Below are 20,319 nucleotides of genomic sequence, written 5' to 3'. Positions count from 1 at the left end.
GCCAAAAACTGCACACACACACACACACTCTTTCTCTCTCTCTCTCTCTCTCTCTCTCTCTCACACACACACACACACATTCTTATACACTCTTTCATCTATCTCTGTCTATCTGTTCACCCATGCAGCCACCCACACACACACACTCACTCATTCAAGCACACACACACATTTTTCTGCTGTTAATTTCATTTGCTTGCTGTGTTCAATTTGGACTCCTCAGCTCCAAGCGAAACCTCCTTCCTCCTCCTACTCTTTCTCCTCCTCTTCTTCATCCTTCTTTCCTCCACTTGTTTGTTCATCCGTTTATCCCTTTGCTTCCTTCAGGGCAGACCTGTTGTTTCATTTCTGCCATTTTACCAACAAACTCCTTCTCTTTTGTAGTATCAGTAATGAATGAAGTGTTCCTGACGTGGTTCAGCCTTGTTGTTTGTGTGTGTGTGTGTGTGTGTGTGTGGGTGTGTGTGTGTGTGTGTGGGTGTGTGTGTGTGGGTGTGTGTGTAAGTGACCTTGAGTTGACCAACCAAAGTTGGGAGTCAGTGACTGACACCTCCCTCAGCCAATAGCGTCCCTCTCCGTGAACTAACCCACATTTCATTGGCTCCAAAGGACGTTCCTGTTATGTAGCCCCTCCCCTTTTTGTCTACCTCAACTAACCTTGTAGCAACACGATCTATCTATCTATCTATCTATCTATCTATCTATCTATCTATCTATCTATCTATCTATCTATCTATCTATCTTACATGCACTCAGTCTCACTCACTGTAAGTCTGCTGCTTTAATCATGTTTCTTTCCTTCACGCAAACAGGCATCAACACACACCAACGTCCAACTAGTGATGAAAGATGAATGTGTGTGTGAGTATGAGCAAGAGAGAGAGAGAGAGAGAGAGAGAGAGAATGAGAGAATATTGCATGATAAATTTGTATCAAGTATTATAATAATCATCTCACCAATCTTTCTTTCTTTCTTTCTTTCTTTCTTTCTTTCTTTCTCTTTCTTTCTTTCTTTCTTTCTGTTGTGATCTCGCTCTCTCTCCCCAGTCTTCGTGTGTCCAGGTGCTCTGATTGGTGTTTTGGAGGCAAGTTTGGTTCGGGAGGCGGAGCATCAGTCGGGGGCGTGGTGTAAAGATCCCCTGCAGGCTGCTGATAGGTTGTATGTGATGCCGTGGACTCCATACCGCACGGACACGCTGTATGAGTACGCCTCCTGGAACGACTATCGACAGAGCCGAGTCACCACCACCTATAAGTGAGTGTGTGTCCTCTTAGGTTTCAGTAGCGCTACGAAAACATGAACACGTTCCAAATGGGCGATCTTGTCTAACCTGAGGCATTATGGTTGTGCTGTTCTCAGGTTGCCGAGTCGAGTGGATGGCACCGGGTTTGTGGTGTATGATGGCGCTTTGTTCTACAACAAAGAACGAACTCGGAACATTGTTAAATATGACCTCCGGACCCGCATCAAGAGCGGAGAGGCCATCGTTACCAACGCTAACTACCATGACACGTCACCGTACCGCTGGGGAGGAAAGTCAGACATTGACCTTGCTGTTGATGAGCATGGCCTGTGGGTCATCTATGCCACAGAGGAGAACAACGGACGAATAGTTCTCAGCCAGGTCAGAGACAGAAAGAGAAATGGGGAAAGGCAGATGATGTAGCTTCACCGGAAAGACCATGATTGCTGCACAAAACAACAAAAAAATAGTTGCCCCAATAAGGCCATGCTAGTTACATCAGCAGGGTTATGGTAGATACCCCAGTTAGACACCACTGATTGTCCCAGCTAGAACATACTTATGGTGTAAGCAAGCCCATGCTAGGTGCCCATGTAAGATCATTCTGTTTAGATTATGCTTACTGCCCCAGCAAGACCATTAATATGCCCATGCATGTTATACCTGCAAGACCATGCTAGTTTCCCCAGCAATGCTCTGCTATTTACAGAATTCAGTTTCATCAGCAAAGCCACATCTTATACTAGTAGACTAGTTCAGGGTGCACAAGTCAGATGATGCTAGCTACATTACTGAGAGAATACCAGTTACACCAGCCATGATCATGACCCAGTTAGCTCCATGAGAAAGATCATGCAAATTGCTCCAGAAAAACCATTTTACTTACATCAGCAATATCATGCTAGTCACCTCAGTTAGACCAGACTAGTTTAAAATAAAAGACTACTGGAGTTGTGTCAGTCAGATTAGAATGACTGTATTAGACTAGCAAGTTACACCATACCAGTTACATTACCAATGGCATCCCAGTTGCACCAGCACGATCTTGGTAATTAAAAATAAGCGATAAACTAACCTATGTGTAGCAACTAGACCAGGCTTGGAATTCACTTTTCCACACAAATACATTTTATATGTATTCATTTAACAGATTAATTTATACAAAGCAAGCTACACTTGAGATAGTCGAGAATTGTTCAATTCATCATTGCTCCTCTGTCCTATGTTCTGCCCTCTACTGTGCAGGTGAACCCGTACACACTGCGTTTTGAAGGCACGTGGCAGACAGGCTTTGAGAAACGCATGGCATCAGACGCATTTGTGGCCTGCGGCATCCTGTATGCTGTTCGCTCCGTCTACCAGGATGATGACAGTGAGGCGGGTGGGGATTTTATCCTCTATGCTTATGACACACGGAGAGAAAGGGCTGAGCCTGTAAGCATCGCTTTTCCCAACCCATACCAACACATCTCCTCCATCAGCTACAACCCTCGAGACAATCAGTTGTACGTGTGGAACAACTACAATGTGATACGATACCCTCTGGAGTTCCGACCCCCACAACCCACCACAGGTGAGAGACAGTGAGAGGTCATTTTTATGAGCTTTGATGATAATCTATTACACTGCTTAATAAAGTTACATTGAATTAAATTGATTCATTCAAACAGATATTAAATATACAGCTGGCTAGCATGATACCAAAGGCATAGCTAGCTTGATACACACCAAGATCTGAAGTTTTTATCCCTTTCTCTTTCTGTTTCTCTCAGACCCTCTATCCACACCACTCCTGTCCTCCACCACCGCGCTCTCGCCAGTCTCCTCCACAGTATTTTTGGGTTTCAGTCCAAGCCCACCTCTCTCAGTGACATTTAACCCAGCAGGTTCGAAAAACCGCATCCGGCCAATCACGGTCTCAGTGCCTGTGACGTTGCGTCCACCACGCCAGCCTCAAGGCCGCACACCTATGTGTGAGGAACGAGTGAGCCGTGGAGTGCAGTGGCCCAAAACACCCCATGGAGAGTATGTCCAGAGACCCTGCCCGAAAGGATCGCTGGGTAAGTGAATGATACTTAAGCAAAATAGTTTCCCAACTGGTCAAATATATGGACATTCCTGCGATGCCAAAAATGCAAAACAGACATGCAGAAGTAAACATGGGGTTTGAGAAGGTTGTGGTGGAATAAATGTAGACCAATATTTTGTAAGTCACCAGTATCAGGTAGTTGTGACAAGGAGCCCTGACCCTGCACACAAAGATGGTGAAGCAGGAAAACTGAGAGACATTTACCTCAAGAACAAGATACAGAGCTTCAGCTTCTCAACAGAAACAAGCAAATTACCTTCTCCAGGGTTTAGCACAATAAGCAAGCAAGGAGAACTTCAGGAAATAGGCTGCATTTAGTGCTGGCACCTTTAGGTTCACCTTTCCTTCAGTTTAACTGCATACTGAAGGGGAGCACTGAACATTACCTCCAGTAGATGAATTCAGTATTGAGGAGACCAAATGGAAGGCAGGATGGGGGTTGATCCAGTATGCCTGAGCAATCTCCGAACTTACATAGAGTGCCAGAACTTCTATACTAGTTGTGGAAGGTCCTCAAACAACGGAAGGTTGCCTCTAATGTGTTGTGTCCTGTTATTTGGTGTAAAGATACTTATATTACCACAGTGTTCAGAAGGGGGGGGGGCTCAGGCAACATTACACTGGCAATCTGGTGAAAGTAGTATTAGATTTATGTCATATCGCAGGAAAGATAAGGGTTTGAATGTGGAGTAACAGACCAGGCTCTGAAAAATAGGAACCAAGAAGACTCAAGAATACTGAACTGAACTGAAATTGCACATCAGGGCAAATGGGTTATGGAAAGTCACAACACACCCAGTGTAATGGACAATCCAAAGAATGGACAAGAGATCAGACAGATCTTTTTATTTCCTTTTCCTCACACTGTTCTTTATGGTGTAATGTAAACAAAAGACAAACCAAGACTAAAAGGATGGCTGTGTCAGGCAAGGTTTGAAAGCATTAACAATTGGTAGAGACTAGAGGTTTTCAGGAGGAATCCAGGAGAGGATGGACAGCAAAAGCTGCAGCTTCACTTTTTTGTCCCAAAATTAAAAATGTATTATAATATTATATATTAATTCTCCACTTTTCTCTCTTTAGGTTTAGCCTCCTACCACTGTATGGCTGATGAGGTGGTGTGGAACCCAAGAGGTCCTGACCTCAGTAATTGTACATCACCCTGGGTCAACCAGGTCGCTCAGAAGGTCAGTCAGGGGTCACAGGTCACCTCTAGAAACCTTCAAATCAGTCCAGATCTTAAAGTGCATAGAAATGCAGATAAATAGTATTCATTGAATTTAATAAACAGTTTATGATTATTTGAATTATTCCGTAATTGTCCATCTTTATGCTAATCTAGATAAAAAGTGGAGAGAATGCAGCACACATCGCTGCCGTTCTCGTCAATCACACACGGGGACAGGTGTATGCTGGTGATGTCACTTCCTCTGTGCGTCTGATGGAGCAGCTGCTGGATATTCTGGACTTCCAGCTGCAGGCATTACGGCCCGCCAACAAGGACTCGGCTGCTCGCAACTATAACAAAGTACACAAAATATTTAAATACACTTAGAGTGTACACCGATCAGCCATAACATTATGACCAGGGCCAGGGTGAAGTGAATAAGACTGAGTATCTCCTCATCATGGCCCCTGTTAGTGGGTGGGATATATTAGACAGCAAGTCAACATTTTGTCCTCAAAGTCGATGTTAGAAGCAGGAAAAATGGACAAGTGTAAGGATTTGAGCGAGTTTGATGAAGGACCAAATTGTGATGGCTAGACCACTGGATCAGAGCATCTCCAAAACTGCAGCTCTTGTGGGGTGTTCCCGGTCTGCAGTGGTCAGTATCTATCAAAAGTGGACCAAGGAAGGAACAGTGGTGAACCGGCGACAGGGTCATGGCACATTGATACACGTGGGGACAGAAGGCTGGCCCGTGTGATCCGATCCAACAGATGAGCTACTGTTGCTCAGATTGCTGAAGAAGTTAATGCTGGTTCTGATAGAAAGATATACATACACAGTGAGGCACAGCAAAAGTGGGACCAACACAATATTAGGCAGGTGGTCATAATGTTCTGCCTGATCTGTGTATTCTAAACACACACAAACACACATGCACACTTACTGAACATGTAAACCTTTACTTTAAAAACGTTTCATTCTGTTGCAGCTTCAGAAGAGAGAGCGAACCTGCAGAGCATTTATTCAGGTAAAGGTTTTATCACAAGAATAATATCAGAAACGACTGATACGGTCTAAAAAATTAACATCACTATTTTCTGTCATGTTGACATCAGCCATATTTATCACAATATATTTTTTCAGCTCAGACGAATTCCTACAAGAGCATTTTAGACTTGTGCTATCCAGCTAATCTTACCTATTTTATCAGACAGACAGTTACATAAAAAATATTTTCTAATAATTAGATTTAGACTAAAGTGTAGTTCAGTCTTTTAGCTGAATTCTGAACCCAGATTTCTACAGTAATTGCTGCAAAAACTGCGAGAACATGTTTATAATCTGCTATTCCAACATTCCGACACGCTATTCTTATGGAAATTTCCTCATTCCAATATTTCATCTAATATCCTAATAGCTTACAGTGTGTCAGGTCTTGCCAAAGAAATTTTCATTCAGACAAAATATACTCTTATCTTTACTTATTTAATGGAAAAAGTATAGTGATAATAGGTATACTATAAAAAAAAAATAGATTAGATTAGATTAGATTATTCCATCTGATATGTTGTGCCTCTTCCTCCCCGGGTTTGTTTATGATCTGCTCCTCTTTCCGATCCCACAGGCCATGGTGCAGACGGCGGATAATCTTCTAAGCTTGAAGGCGCTGGACTCGTGGCAGGACATGAACGTGACGGATCAGTCTCACACGGCCACCATGCTACTGGATGTGATGGAGAAAGGCTCGTTCCTGCTGGCTAACAACCTCTATGAGGGGCGATTTAGCGAGCGTGCACCTAATATTGGTGAGAACCCACAGATAAACATGTGTAAAAAGGCAGAATCTTGGTGTCTCTTGGCTTTAAGAAGCTTGCTGTACTTACGCTTGGATGTTATGCGTTAGATCTGGAGGTCTACGTCCTCAATGCGGACACGGAGATCGGAGATCTGCACTTCCCACACTCCTATGACAGTGACAGCACCATCCATCTCTCCGCTGCTACAATCAAACAGTACAGCCGTAACGGTAATCATCTCATTCTTTCCTGCAGTACATTTATAGCATTTGGGAGATGATCTGAAGCAGAGTGTGAAAGGACATTTGAATGATCTCATTTTATATAACTGAGAAGAGCCCTGTTCAGGGAACCAGCAGAGGCAGTGCTAGGGTTTAAACTAAAATTTGGAATGGAATATTCAACAAGCTGATATGAATGTGATGGTCAGTCAGGTGTCCACAAATGTTTAACCATTACAGAATCCGAAGATTTTTAATTGTATTCTCACACACACACACACAAGGTGTTTTTTTGGAGTAAAAGTGTACACAGAACCTTACAGTGAGACCTACAAGCAGATCACATGATTAAAACATCTGTACAGCTCCATGAAATAGAATTTGCCAGACATTTCTGCCTGAAAATTAATGCAGCAGAAGACAGACATTAATAAACATGCGTGACGGCCTTTCTCCAGCCGAACCGACGTATGAAATCCGATCACGGGTTTGCTGGAGATGCATCATCATGCCAGGTGTGAATGGGGCCCAGGAGACAGATCCAGAAACCACAACAAAGCTCCAAACACATCATTACTGATAGAATCTATAGGCAGTTAGTGGACGTTTATGAACTGTTCTTAGATGAAAACTGCATGGTGGATCTTCAATACGCTAATGCCATGCTTTTAAGACGTTAAAATAAAGCAGTTAAGATGTAACAATTCCATCCATTAATAATATTAAGTCGTGAAGCCTCATGGTCAGTCCAGCATGTTATTGTGACTGAATTCTCTGTACTTTGGCTTTGCAGGTCAGGTGAAGGTGGTGTTTGCTCTTTATAAAAATCTCGGCCCGTTCCTTTCCACCCAAAACGCGACAGTGAAGACGGAGATGGAGCTGAAATCAGGAGGTCGGACTCTGGCGGTCAATTCCCACGTGATCTCCGCCTCCATGAATAAAGAGTCCAGCCGTGTGTTTTTGACCGAACCGGTCAACTTCACACTCAGACACCTACAGGTACACACACACCGCTTGCACATTCCCATCAATGTGAGGTTTCAGTTATTAAAACGGTGCATGAATGTGGTTTTTTGTTATTTTCTGTGGGCGTGTCTGCAGCTGGAGAATCACTTTGGGCCGAACTGTTCCTTCTGGAACTACTCTGAGCGCACGATGACGGGTCAGTGGTCCTCACAGGGGTGCAGACTGGTGTACAGTAACAACACACACACCACCTGCTCCTGCTCACATCTCACCAATTTCGCTCTGCTCATGAGCCGCCAGACACCCACTGTGAGTTTCCCACACACACACACACACTTTTCACTTTTCCTACCGATGTCTTTCTTCTTATTTCTTTCCTCTTTCTCCCTCGTTCTCAGTACACCGATGGTATGCAGGCCCTCATTCTGTTTGTCGTGTCCTGGGTGGGCATGGTGATATCCCTGGTGTGTTTGGCTCTGTGTATCTCCACTTTCTGCTGTGTAAAGGCTGTGCAGAGTGAGCGCACCACCATCCACAAGAACCTGTGCCTCACACTCTTCATCTCACAGCTCCTCTTCCTCATCAGCATGGAAAGGACCCATTACACCGTAAGTGAAGACAATCCCCAAATCACCAGATGTGATGATTACAGTACAAGGAGGTGGTGGTGGTGGTGTTAATCCAGTGGGAACAAGGCGACATCTAAGTATGCTTAATGAACAGAATTCAATTTGGTAATGATAAAGGGGATGCAAATCAGGGTGCGACCGTAAGGGACACACATTGGGTATTGACAAAGAGGACGCAGATCTGGGAAGAACACAGGGGGTACAGATATGGCAGTGACACAAGGGGAAGCAGAAATCTTCAGTAAAAACAGGGACACAGATCTGGTAGCAGCACAGAGGAGGCAGATGTGATAATGACTTGAGACGATGACAGTGACATGGGTGACTGGAAAGTCACAGCACAACTGGTAACGTTACAACAGGGGGGTAGATCTGTTCAAAAAAACCATTACCCTATAATCCATGTTCCTGAAAGTCCGAGAAGCAAAACTGGCCGTGTTTTTGTAGGTGGTCACAACGCCACTAGCCAGTCCTGGCCATGTGTGGGCTCACACTTGTGAAACAGGGCAGATAATGCTTTCATCTGAGTGTGTTATACTGCCCTGTGGTGCATAGAGTAACATGGAAAAAAATGACCGGAGGCTACATCATGTGTCTGTGTGTGTGTGTTTCTAGGTGGCATGCCCGGTGCTTGCTGCTCTGCTGCACTTCTTCCTGCTCTCTGTATTTTGTTGGTTGTGTGTTGAAGCCATACAGCTCTATGTCTTACTGGTCGAGGTGTTCGAGAGTCCATCCTCACGCAGGAAGTACTACTACATTGCTGCATATGGCTTCCCTACTCTGGTAGTGGCCATTTCGGCCTCCATCGACTACACTGGGTACTCTAGCGCCACCAGGTATGACATCATTATATATGTTTCATAAAACTTAAGAGTTGCTGCACATTTACATGCATTCGTGTGTATTAACATGTTTTGTTGCGTAGCTGCTGGCTGCGTGTGGATAACTACTTCATCTGGCTTTTTATTGGCCCTGTCTCCCTTGTTATCCTGGTAAGTTACAATAAACCAGTAACATAGCAGTATGACTGACTGGGCTCGCTCGCTTACCTAAAATTGTTTAATGTGGTACGCTTAGGTTGCTAGATGAACTTGAATTTCTAAACTTAAAAACGTGTTTGTTGTTTTCTTTATTGCATGTCATGTCTCATGATGCACCTTTGACTCTTGACCCCAGCTGAATCTGGTGATCCTGATGGTCACAGTGCACAGGATGATCCGCCATTCTAATGTGCTCAAGCCTGATTCCAGCCGCTTCGACAACATCAAGTACGTCACTGGGGGTCTCTGGGTGGGTGGAGGTGGGGGTTGGGAATCAGAGCAGGGGTCTGGAGTTCTTAAGTGTAGGTATGGAGGGTCACGGTCAGGGATCAAGCTGAGATTGTATGTATGATGTCATGTATGGGGGTCCAGACTGTGGTTAAAGGATCTTTACCCTCATGATTTTCTCAGTTTTTGCATATTTGTCCCAATAAATAGTTTCAGATCCTCAAACACACACAAATCATCATTTTATTTACTAAAGGAACACAGTTATGCATTCCTCTGTGGAGGAATCTTGGCCCACTCTTCTTTTACTGAGCCACACCCAAGGGCTCTCAAGCATGACCTCCCTGTTTAAGGTCCTGCCACAGGATCTGACTAGACCACTGAAAACCACTAGTTTCCTTTGAGCCGTTTGAGGACTTGATCTTGTTCACTGAAACTTTGTCTTGCTGCATTACTCCATTGTGCTTGAGCTGATTACATTCTCATGACATTCAGTTATATCAAGTTGTCCAGCCACACCACACCATCACACAACCACCACCAGGGGTAACTGTTGCTATGGTGCTCTTAGTGTGTAATGCTGGGTTAGCTTTAGTCTAGCTATAACAGTCTTCTGAAAATTTCCACTTTAAACTCATCGGTCCAGAGAACATTGACCCACAAGGCTTGAGGGGTCATCATGGCGTTTTTGGTAAAAGTGAGAGAAACTTTTATGTTCTCAGTTGCTCAATTTCTTTCTAATGGTAGAGTCATAAATGCTGACCTTATCAGAGGACTGCAGATCCTTAGATGGTTCTGGGATGTGTTTAGTCTATTACAGGTTCAGTGGTTGAGTTGGATTTAACTTCTCCCTTTCTTCTTGTTCTGTCTCACTCTGGTATCTCTAAGGTGTTGGACGGTGTGTTCAGTCACTCTGCTCTTGTTGGTGACATTAACATGGATCTTCGGCCTCCTCTTTATCAGTGAAAACAGCGCACTCATGGCCTACCTTTTTACATCCTTTAACGCTCTACATGGTCTGTTTATCTTCATCTTTCACTGCGCACTGCAGAAGAAGGTATATTCTATATTTATACTCCTTACTATCATTCATAAATATCCGTTTCTGCTAATCAGCTGCTAATTTTACTAGTTTTACTACTTTTAAACATATCAAATATTAAATCTGTGTGTCATATCGTAATGGTTAAAGATGTACGGAATCTGATAAACATGCTCGTCTAGACATGCTGGCATTGATTCTGAATCTGAGAGCTCGCTGAAGGAAGGCTTCTTATAGCTTAATGGTGGAGAATGGAAGCACTGGGTCTCAGCAGCATCTGGGAGATTTCCACTATGTTCATTTCCCGGCATCGCTAGCGTCTGGATCAGTATTATTGACCTGGCATGTGCTGCTGAATTACTCTTAACTAGCTGAGAGGGACATGTAACCTGTGGCCCTGAAAGCACTCTTACATAAGAGTCATGTCATGACAATGCAGATTTTATTTAGCTTCAAAGGAAATGGGCCAGAGTTGGATTAGAAAACTTGTCCATACCTTATTATATGACTGTTATCATTATAATTGTTAATAATAATATTCACATTGATTTGGGTCCAGGTTCAGAAGGAGTATGCTAAATGCTTCCGTCAGTCGTCCTGCTGCGGTCATGCTGCATCTGGTGGGTCCCTAAAGAGCTCTGCGCACCGTGGGAACAACCGATACTACAGTGGAGGCCAGTCCAGACACAATCAAGTGCATAGACAGGTACCAGAAGCACAAGCCAGATAACCTGGATATATGCAAGAATGTTTAACACCTAGCAGTATTAGCGCATAAACGTGTGAGAACATCATAACCCGTATTTGTCTGTGCTGATGCGTGTGTTCAGAGTCGTATCAGGAGGATGTGGAATGACACGGTTCGCCGGCAGACTGAGTCTTCCTTCATGGCTGACCTCAACAACACACCCACCCTCAACAGAGGTAACACATCTGTGGGAAATTTCACACATCACCTTGACTAGGAAACCATCTAATGAGTGTCGCCAGTCTCTCATTTATTTTTTTTTCAGATCCCCAGCATTTTTTTCAGGTCTCCTACTCCAATTCTTCCTTTTGTTCTTAGCACTCCATCAGTGTATAATCAGGCTAGAACAGAACAAGTGATTATTATAGAGATACCCTAGGCCAGGGGTAGACAACATTGGTCCTGAAGAGCTGCTGTTCTGCAGATGTTAGCTCCACCCCTGAAAAAAAACTCACTTTAGCCTTAGTAATCCTGAAGACACTGATTAGCTTGTTCAGGTGTGTTTGATCAGGGATGGAGCTAATCTCCGACCAACCGACTTTGCCTACCCTTGCCCTAGGCTTTGGGCGTGACCATGTGTAAGCCGAGACAAATGACCACACTGTTTATGCAAGCTTTATATTTGCATATTTTACAGGAACTAATCATCTTCTGGCCAATCCAGTATTGCAGACTCGCTCGGGTTCCTCACCTTATAACACACTGCTGGCTGAAACATTTAACCCGCCTTCACCCGCCATCTTCAACTCCACCGGTCAGTGTGTGTGTGTGTGTGTGTGTGTGTGTGTCCTACTTTTTAGTATACCCAGTTCTGAGTGATTGTATTTATATGGATTTACTCTGTCTTTTCTTCCTGTCCTCTATTTCTTGTTTTATCTATCTGTCCATCTTGTGCTCTCTTTCTCTCCTGATCTGTCACTGTATCTCTCTACATTTGTCTCTTCTCTTTCTTGCTGTCTGTCTCTATTTCTGTCTCTCTGATCTGCAGGAACCTTCAGAAACTCAAGTACGGAATCTCTGTTCTAACGTTTCTGTCTCATGTGTTAACGTTGCTGTTTCTCCTCCATGTCCATCAATCACACATCAAACACATTCCTTTTTTTAGGAATTTGCATGAAAGCAGCCACATTAAAAATATTTGCTTTATGGCTGTGACTAAGATTTGAGTCTTCATTTTCATACGGTGCCACATCTCCATCGGATCCACTAACGTCTTGATGCTAACATCAGGATGGTGGTGGAAGTTTAAAATGATAACATAACATTGATGGATCTCGCTCAAGTCTAAAATTCCTGCCAAGGACTGTTTTGTCTAACATTGCTCGCTAAAAGAAGTAAAAAACAGCGTGTTCTCATTGACTACAGACAGGAGGCACATTAAGGCCTAATGCTAATAAATAATTCATATAATATATATGTGATAAATGAATATATCTGATACGATAAAATATTACTCAAACCCACGGTGCAGACTGTTGATCTGAGAGTCATCTGGTCCTAATATTCTACAAAACAAATTTAGGACAAAGCTGTTTAGTCTAGTTATAGCCAAGAGTACTGCTTACACCAGACCCAAGCATTATTTGGATGGTCCAGTTTTCCTGTTATTCAGAATTTCTTCTAAACATTTGTGATTCTTTGGCTTTAACAGTGTATACAAGAAAGCATCTTTATAAACAGTCCTTGGTATTCCACTCACTGTACTGCTAAAGCTTACTGCTGTGTGTCACTGGTGATTAATGATTAGTGTTGTTTTTGTTCTGTCCTGTAGAGGGCACTCTGTCCCGCAGCCGTGAATCTTGTGGTCTGGAGCCTGTTCGTCTGAACGGGAACTACAACAACAGCTACTCTGTGCATGGTGGAAGTTCTGACCTCCTTGGCAGCGTCGCCGTGGGAGACGTCAGCCCTGCCCTACTGACCCCCAGAGGGGCGGAGCCTCCAGGAGGTATGAGGAGGAACCTGTCAGATGCGGCAGCGCTGGAGAAGATGATCATCTCTGAGCTGGTGCAGAGCAATCTTCGTCCTGCTGCCGATCGCTACACCAACAACACGGATACGGAGGCGGAGCCGCGGGAGTACGTAAGCGCGGGAATGGGTCACAGGGAGCCACCCCAACGTCCTCTGCCCCGCCCACCACCACCACCTCCACAGGATGAGGAAGAACCACTTTACAAGGCTTTGGAGAAGCCGCACCTTCCTGAGAAACCACGTGTTCCTGATAAACCCCATGTGCCGGAGAAGCCACGCCTCTTGGAGCACACGCAGTCAGTGTTCTACCAGAGTGAAGAGGATTCGGAAAGCTTTTCGGCTGAAATTACAGACAGTGTGGCTGGAGTTGGCCCAGACTCCTCGTCCCTGTATGCAAGAGACAGAGACTCTTCCTATCCTGACAGCAGCCCTGAGGGTTTGGGAACTGAGCCTCGTTCAGCCCTGCCCCCTGATGAATTATACTTCAGCACAGGGAGACACGCCCACGTGTCTGCCTTCTACCAGCCCCCGTCACGCCGGACCAACGAGGAGGGTCGGCTGGGGCTAGACTCCTCCCACGGAGAAGGCGACGGACAGATGCAGCTGGTGACGAGTCTGTGACTAGGGCGCTGGTGACCAGGACATGGAGATCTAGGGGAGGAAGAAGGAGGAGTGATATTATCATCATTATCATCCATTACTGTAGCACAGTACTACAGCGCTCTAGTTCGTAGCTTAAAGGCTGTTATGTAAGAATATCCTTGCTGAGTGAGCCATAGTCTAACCACAAAATTTCTTAACCGGGTATTTTTGACTTTAGTTCAGTAGCTGACATCCCGATCAGTTCCAGGTCCACATCTCTAGCTCCAAAGGTTCGATCTTAAGCTTAGTGTCTGTGTGAGGTTTTGCGTATTGTCCATATGATTGTCCTCCAGTTTATTTCAACCTTTCATCACATACACGGTCTTAGCGAATCAGTTTCCACTAGGTGTGAGTACCAGTATGTGATGGAATGGTATATACCATACAGGGGGTAGTCCTGACTTGCACTCAGATTTACTATCACTCGAAAACATGAATGAACAAATTAATTCATGAGACTTAATGGTCTTTCTCCTTTATCTAATGAGTTTGCTGGTTAACTTATTTTCATTCCAGAGGTTGGTGGGAATCAAACGGGAATAAGAAACCTAAGAACCTTTTTTATGGGTACATTGGAAAACCCATGGAGTTATGTTCTTGAGCTAATCCATTCCATGGATAAAAAATTATTTGCACAATTATGGACTGAGATAGTGGTTGGTTTGTGGTATACGATAAATAGGGACACCCTAAAAAAAGCACATGTACCAAGAACCTGGTGATGATGATGATGATGATGATGATGATAAGTAGGCAAAGAAAACAATGGAGAAGAAAATGATGATGGCTTCCTCCTCTGAGTCTCTGTCTCTTGGTCACCTCCACACCCACCCTGCTCACCTTCACTGCCATTCATCAACTATCTCTTCTAGTCTCTCTCTATATTGTATATTTGTCCATCAATATATCCATCTGTCTGTCATTTCACATATTTCTGTCTCATTTTCTTGCTCAGCCTTGCTGTCTCTCTCTCTCTCTCAGGGTGGAGTGTTGGATTTGGTTCTTATTAAATGTATTGTTCGTTTGTTCCCTGTCCTTAAGCCCCTTTTAGAAGAATGTGTCACTCTCCAGAGACAACAGAACAAAAACTTTTGACATTGCCAAAAAAATCCTTTTTAAAGGGAGCACACACACACACACACACACACACACACACACACACACACACACACACACACATGGACTCCTTTCTTGAATTCACAGTGTTCACACTGAAAGGCCTTCCCCGGAGGTCAGGGGTCAAACGTTAGTTATATTAGTGGGGTCATGACCTCAACCAGGGATTCAACATTGGACTGCTTGGTTCATTTCGCTGCAACCTGGTTGGACTTCTAGGCACCGTGGACCTTCGGACATACCCCAGGGGCCTCGCCCAAACAGCTTCTTTGGTTCAGAGACAAGCTCACAGCTCCGCCTCTTTTTCTAGACTCTACAAAGGAGGCATGAGCAGTCTATTGTCATGTATCTGGTGTAAATAGCAGTAAGAGAATGAAAGTTTGAGAACCTGCTTCTTGTAATATCTACCAATGTTACAAACAAAAGGAAACAAAATCACGTAAAAGGATGTGTAGAAGACCTGAATGATACGCTATATCTTTCACTAGTCTCTCCCTCTTTCACTCTCTCCCTCTTTTCACCTCTCTCTTCTGTCTTCTTCGGTCTTTCCTCCGTTTTTGCTCTTCCTCTTTGAGACAGTGACAGAAGGATTGGATTTTGTTAAAGAGATAGACAAGAAATGTGTTTTTATTAAAAAAATGAATAAAACAAACTGGGGGGTTGAGAATTATTTTATCATACTGGCGACTGGTCTCAATTCTGCCAAACTCCAGCTCATAGAGTCAGTTAATGTGAGAGGAAAATGAATATATAGAGTGATTTTTTACCAGTAAATGGTGCGAAACTGTGACACTAACCTCCTCTCAGGCCGAGGCAGGAAAACAAGCTGCGTAAATGTCTATATGAGGGTTACTATCTGTACTAATGAGGTGGAAGTGAATTGTGGATGACGTAAGTCAATCAGAAATGATAAGAGTTTACTCAGTCGCTTTGAGTAGTTAGTTGTTTTGAAGAATTCTAGAGGATTTTCTATCATAGTAGGTATCCGATATACTTTGGGGCATTTAAATGGCTGGATTATTTATTTATTTATTTCCACTGGGCAATACATATGACCCATTTAACTCACAGGCCTCTGTATAATATAATTAATAGCAAATTTAATTAATCTAATGTAAGCATGTCATTTACATAACCATGCATGCACACAGTAGGATCTAAGCTCCAGTCCACTACAAGGTTCATTCATTCCTAACAGATGTTTTTGGTTTTGGCCATCAACTGTCCACTACAAGATTTCCTGGCATTGAATAGTAAACCCTTTATATAAAAACAACCCCTAAAACCTTATTAATGTCACACTAATCCTTACCATAAAATGAGAGATGAATGTGGGTTTACCATTAAGTAGAAAACTGTGAGGATTTTCCTGGCGTGCACTTAGAGGTGGAAAGTCAGTTGAAGTGAATTACAGATGGAAAGACTTGCTTTTTCCACTAGTATTACAGGAGGAGATGAAATCTCTTTTTTCACTTCACCTGCAGCTCTGACTTTGTGGATTACTTGCGATTCCAAATGTTAACCACTAGGTGTCAGAAATGCTCTAGTACCTGAGTGTGGTTCTTCACTGAACTGTTACCATGGCTGTATCGAATGTTTTACAGTTTATCTTCACTAGAGCTCAGAGTCCAAACCCTGCTCCATCATGATGATGTTCAGCTCCAGGAAGACATGGTGGGAAGGTGAAGGTTGGAGTAGAAGATCTGGAGTGGACCTGCACAGAGCCCTGACTCAACCCCACTGAACACCTTCGGCATGAACTGGAACGGGATTCTCCTCAACAGTCTGATCTCACTAATGTAATCTCACTAAACTCTTGTAGCTGAATGCTCACTAATCCCCAAAGACACAATCCAACATCTAGTGTAGAACCTTCCAGAAGAAAAGAGAAGAGAAGAGTGGAACTGATTATAACAGCAAAGTCTGGAATGAGACGTTCAAAAAGCACATATGTTAAGTAGCCTTTATTTGTCACATATACATTACAGCACAGTGAAACTCTTTCTTCACATATCCCATCCATGGAGGGTTGGGGTCAGAGCGCAGGGTCAGCCATGACGCAGCACCCCTGGAGCAAGGGAGTTTAAGGGCCCAGTGGTAGCAGCTTCATGGTGCCCAATCCCAGGTCTTCTGATCAACAACAAAGAGCCTTCACATCTTGAGCTACCACTGCCATTACCACATATAGATATGATGTTCAGGTGTCTATATACATTTAGCCATTTAGCATACACTCACCAAGCACCTGATTAGGGATTATTACCTGTACACCAACTCATTCAGGAAACGATCTAATTAGCCAATCATGTGTGAGCTGTACAATACATAGAAACATGCAGATACATCCATCAGCTCCAGATCATCAGAATGGGAAAAAAAGATCTCATTGATTCTGATCAATGTGTAATTGTTGGTGCTACCGTCAGTTGGTGCTGACCCAAGTGTTTCTATAACTGCTGACCTCCTGGAATCTTTTACACTGGAGTTTACTCAAAACGGTGCAATAAATAGAAATGTTCATTAATCAGAATTGAATTAGACAGAGATTACTGGAGAATGACTTGGACTGCTGACAGAAAAGTTACAGGAACTCAGATCATCAGTCTGTTTAATTGTGGTTGATGAGGACAAGATCACATCAGGTTCCACTTCTGTGATGACAGTCACTGGTGGTGAGACTGATAATAAGTTTCAGCTGAATTGGCTTGGGAAAATAAAACACCTTCCAAGTATTACAGACAGAGTTTCTTCTCCTCCCTCTTCAGGAAATTCACTCCATTATACCGTTATAACAGTCAGGTTCCAGTACTTAGAAAGAAAATAATGAGTAAATATTTGATATTTCTACTGCACACTTTAACATTCATCTGTCTATCATTCATTATCTTTCAGTTCTATAAACTGTAAACTGTATGGTGTGTATTAATAAAGTGTGTGTGTACAAATTCCAAATCAGTGCTCATTGCTTTTGTAATATCTAGAACCTTAATATGAAAAAAAAAAAAGATCTGGTTATTTGGTACAGATTGTAAGAGTCTTCCGTGCTTCACTGTACAAGTAAGGGTTCTTAGTTTAAAAATACTTCTACTTGGACCATGATTGGGAAACACTGTGATGGAGATCTCTACACAGAGCCATCAGGGGAAGAACTCTTAGAGCATAGGTGTCAAACCGGATCCACAAAGGACCGTGTGGGTGCAGGTTTTCATTCCAACCGAGCAGAAGCCACACCTGATTCCACCTGTTTAATCAACTGATCTTGGCTTTCAGTAGACTCAGGTGTAACTTCTGCTTGTTTGGTATGAAAACCTGCCCCCACACCTGCCCTTTGTGGCTACAGTTTGACACCTATGCCTTAGGGGGTCTACAATGTAGAAATAATAATTGCTAATTAAATAATTTATTATTATTACAGTTTTATTTTCACCACACTTACATTACAGCACAGTGGAATACTTCTCTTCATATAACCCAGCTGAGGAAGTTGGGGTCAGAGCACAGGGGCAGATATGATACAACACCCTTGAGCAGAAAGGGTTAAGGGTCTTGCTGAATTACCCAGCAGAGGAGCTTGGTGGTGCTGGGGCTTGAACCCTGATCCTCCAATCAACAACCCATAGCCTTAACCCTTGAGCCACCACTGCCCCATGATGAGGTTAACCCAAAACAAAAAGGCATAAAGCTCAAATCTATCACTCTGAGAGAACCTTGAAGGTTCTGTGTAGATCCGTACAATTTGAGTGTTTCCCAAATTATTGGCCATTATGTTTTTTATGATACCTAGAACCTGTCATTTAAAATTGAGCTATGTTCATACACAATTAAGGGAAAAAAGGGGTTACCTGAAAAGGGTTTTACCTGAAGCCGTTTCAGACAGGAAACACTTCATTTAAGCTTTTACATTCCTTTAATGAGTGTGTAGGATTGTGAGGAGACAGTGGAACCTACACACAAAGCTTTATTACTGTCTAGAAAGATTTTTAGTGATGACTCAGTTCTTCTGGCGTAAATGGACGACCTGCAAGTTGAAGCAGGCGATATGAATTCTTGTCTGTTGGGAAGTGGGAAAGTACATGTGGGATGTGATTGGTTTAAATGTATGATGCAACTCGGTGTTTGTGTGTGTAATCCATGAAACCAGATAAATTTAGCACTATTTAAGAAAGAGCCACAAAAACAGTCCAGGATCAGAGAGAGGAGAATGGAGCATGGAGTGAAAACAAGCAATTAACAGCGATGTGTTTTCACACTTCAGGCAATTTGGTTAACATTAAAACACTAAAAGTGAATTTTATGACTGTGTGTGAATTCTATAGATTATGTGTTGCAGCCTCACTGCTTTGATAAATGGCTCATAATACCAACTCAACCACAGCATTCCAGGGACTGGCTCCGGATCCACAAACACCCTATAAACAGGACTCGGCACTTACTGAAAATAAATCTAAAACTCTCTGTCTCTCTCTCTCACAAACACACACACACTCATCAAACTCGCTCAAATCCTTACTCTTTCCTGCTTCTAACATCAACTTTGAGGAAAAAATGTTCATTTGCTGCCTAATATATCCCACCCACTAACAGGGGCCATGATGAGGAGATACTCAGTCTGATTCACTTCACCGGTCAGTGGTCAGAGTGTTATACCTGGTGTGGGTATATAAAACACATTTGAGACTTTTACACGAGTGTTGAGATTGTTATAAATGTAATGAATCAATGAATCAACCAAATACACTATATTGCCAAAAGTATTCGCTCACCCATCCAAATAATCAGAATCAGGTGTTCCAATCACATGGCCACAGGTGTATAAAATCAAGCACCTAGGCATGCAGACTGTTTTTACAAACATTTGTGAAAGAATGGGTCGCTCTCAGGAGCTCAGTGAATTCCAGCGTGGAACTGTGACAGGATGCCACCTGTGCAACAAATCCAGTCGTGAAATTTCCTCGCTCCTAAATATTCCACAGTCAACTGTCAGCTGTATTATAAGAACGTGGAAGTGTTTGGGAACGACAGCAACTCAGCCACGAAGTGGTAGGCCACGTAAACTGACGGAGCGGGGTCAGCGGATGCTGAGGCGCATAGTGCGAAGAGGTCGCCAACTTTCTGCAGAGTCAATCGCTACAGACCTCCAAACTTCATGTGGCCTTCAGATTAGTTCAAGAACAGTGCGCAGAGAGCTTCATGGAATGGGTTTCCATGGCCGAGCAGCTGCATCCAAGCCATACATCACCAAGTGCAATGCAAAGCGTCGGATGCAGTGGTGTAAAGCACGCCGCCACTGGACTCTAGAGCAGTGGAGACGCGTTCTCTGGAGTGACGAATCACGCTTCTCCATCTGGCAATCTGATGGACGAGTCTGGGTTTGGCGGTTGCCAGGAGAACGGTACTTGTCTGACTGCATTGTGCCAAG

The 20,319-nt window shown here is 43.4% G+C and overlaps 1 protein-coding gene across 6 annotated transcripts in view; it reads left to right on the top strand.

Moving 5' to 3' along the window:
* Window positions 1–16,213, top strand: part of LOC131347120 (adhesion G protein-coupled receptor L1-like) — a 38,538-nt gene extending 22,325 nt beyond the window's left edge. For 3 of the 6 annotated variants that reach the window (XM_058381013.1, XM_058381011.1, XM_058381014.1), the window contains exons 5-25: window positions 1,048–1,255; window positions 1,361–1,625; window positions 2,490–2,817; window positions 3,017–3,304; window positions 4,417–4,520; window positions 4,676–4,861; window positions 5,493–5,531; window positions 6,129–6,309; window positions 6,408–6,530; window positions 7,315–7,520; window positions 7,623–7,796; window positions 7,886–8,095; window positions 8,732–8,952; window positions 9,042–9,108; window positions 9,293–9,384; window positions 10,273–10,441; window positions 10,986–11,132; window positions 11,257–11,350; window positions 11,812–11,928; window positions 12,163–12,180; window positions 12,946–16,211. In XM_058381013.1, the coding sequence (XP_058236996.1) occupies window positions 1,048–1,255; window positions 1,361–1,625; window positions 2,490–2,817; window positions 3,017–3,304; window positions 4,417–4,520; window positions 4,676–4,861; window positions 5,493–5,531; window positions 6,129–6,309; window positions 6,408–6,530; window positions 7,315–7,520; window positions 7,623–7,796; window positions 7,886–8,095; window positions 8,732–8,952; window positions 9,042–9,108; window positions 9,293–9,384; window positions 10,273–10,441; window positions 10,986–11,132; window positions 11,257–11,350; window positions 11,812–11,928; window positions 12,163–12,180; window positions 12,946–13,763 (4,055 nt within the window). In that variant the 3' untranslated portion in view covers window positions 13,764–16,211. Of the gene's footprint in view, window positions 1–812; window positions 862–1,047; window positions 1,256–1,360; window positions 1,626–2,489; window positions 2,818–3,016; window positions 3,305–4,416; window positions 4,521–4,675; window positions 4,862–5,492; window positions 5,532–6,128; window positions 6,310–6,407; window positions 6,531–7,314; window positions 7,521–7,622; window positions 7,797–7,885; window positions 8,096–8,731; window positions 8,953–9,041; window positions 9,109–9,292; window positions 9,385–10,272; window positions 10,442–10,985; window positions 11,133–11,256; window positions 11,351–11,811; window positions 11,929–12,162; window positions 12,181–12,945 lie in introns of all 6 variants that reach the window. The other 3 variants (XM_058381017.1, XM_058381015.1, XM_058381016.1) reach the window with 3 other exon arrangements.
* Window positions 16,214–20,319: the final 4,106 nt, after the last annotated feature.

This window comes from Hemibagrus wyckioides, linkage group LG26, assembly GCF_019097595.1.
Source record: "Hemibagrus wyckioides isolate EC202008001 linkage group LG26, SWU_Hwy_1.0, whole genome shotgun sequence".
Classification (NCBI taxonomy): domain Eukaryota; kingdom Metazoa; phylum Chordata; class Actinopteri; order Siluriformes; family Bagridae; genus Hemibagrus; species Hemibagrus wyckioides.
This window is presented reverse-complemented; position numbering and strand designations above follow the sequence as displayed.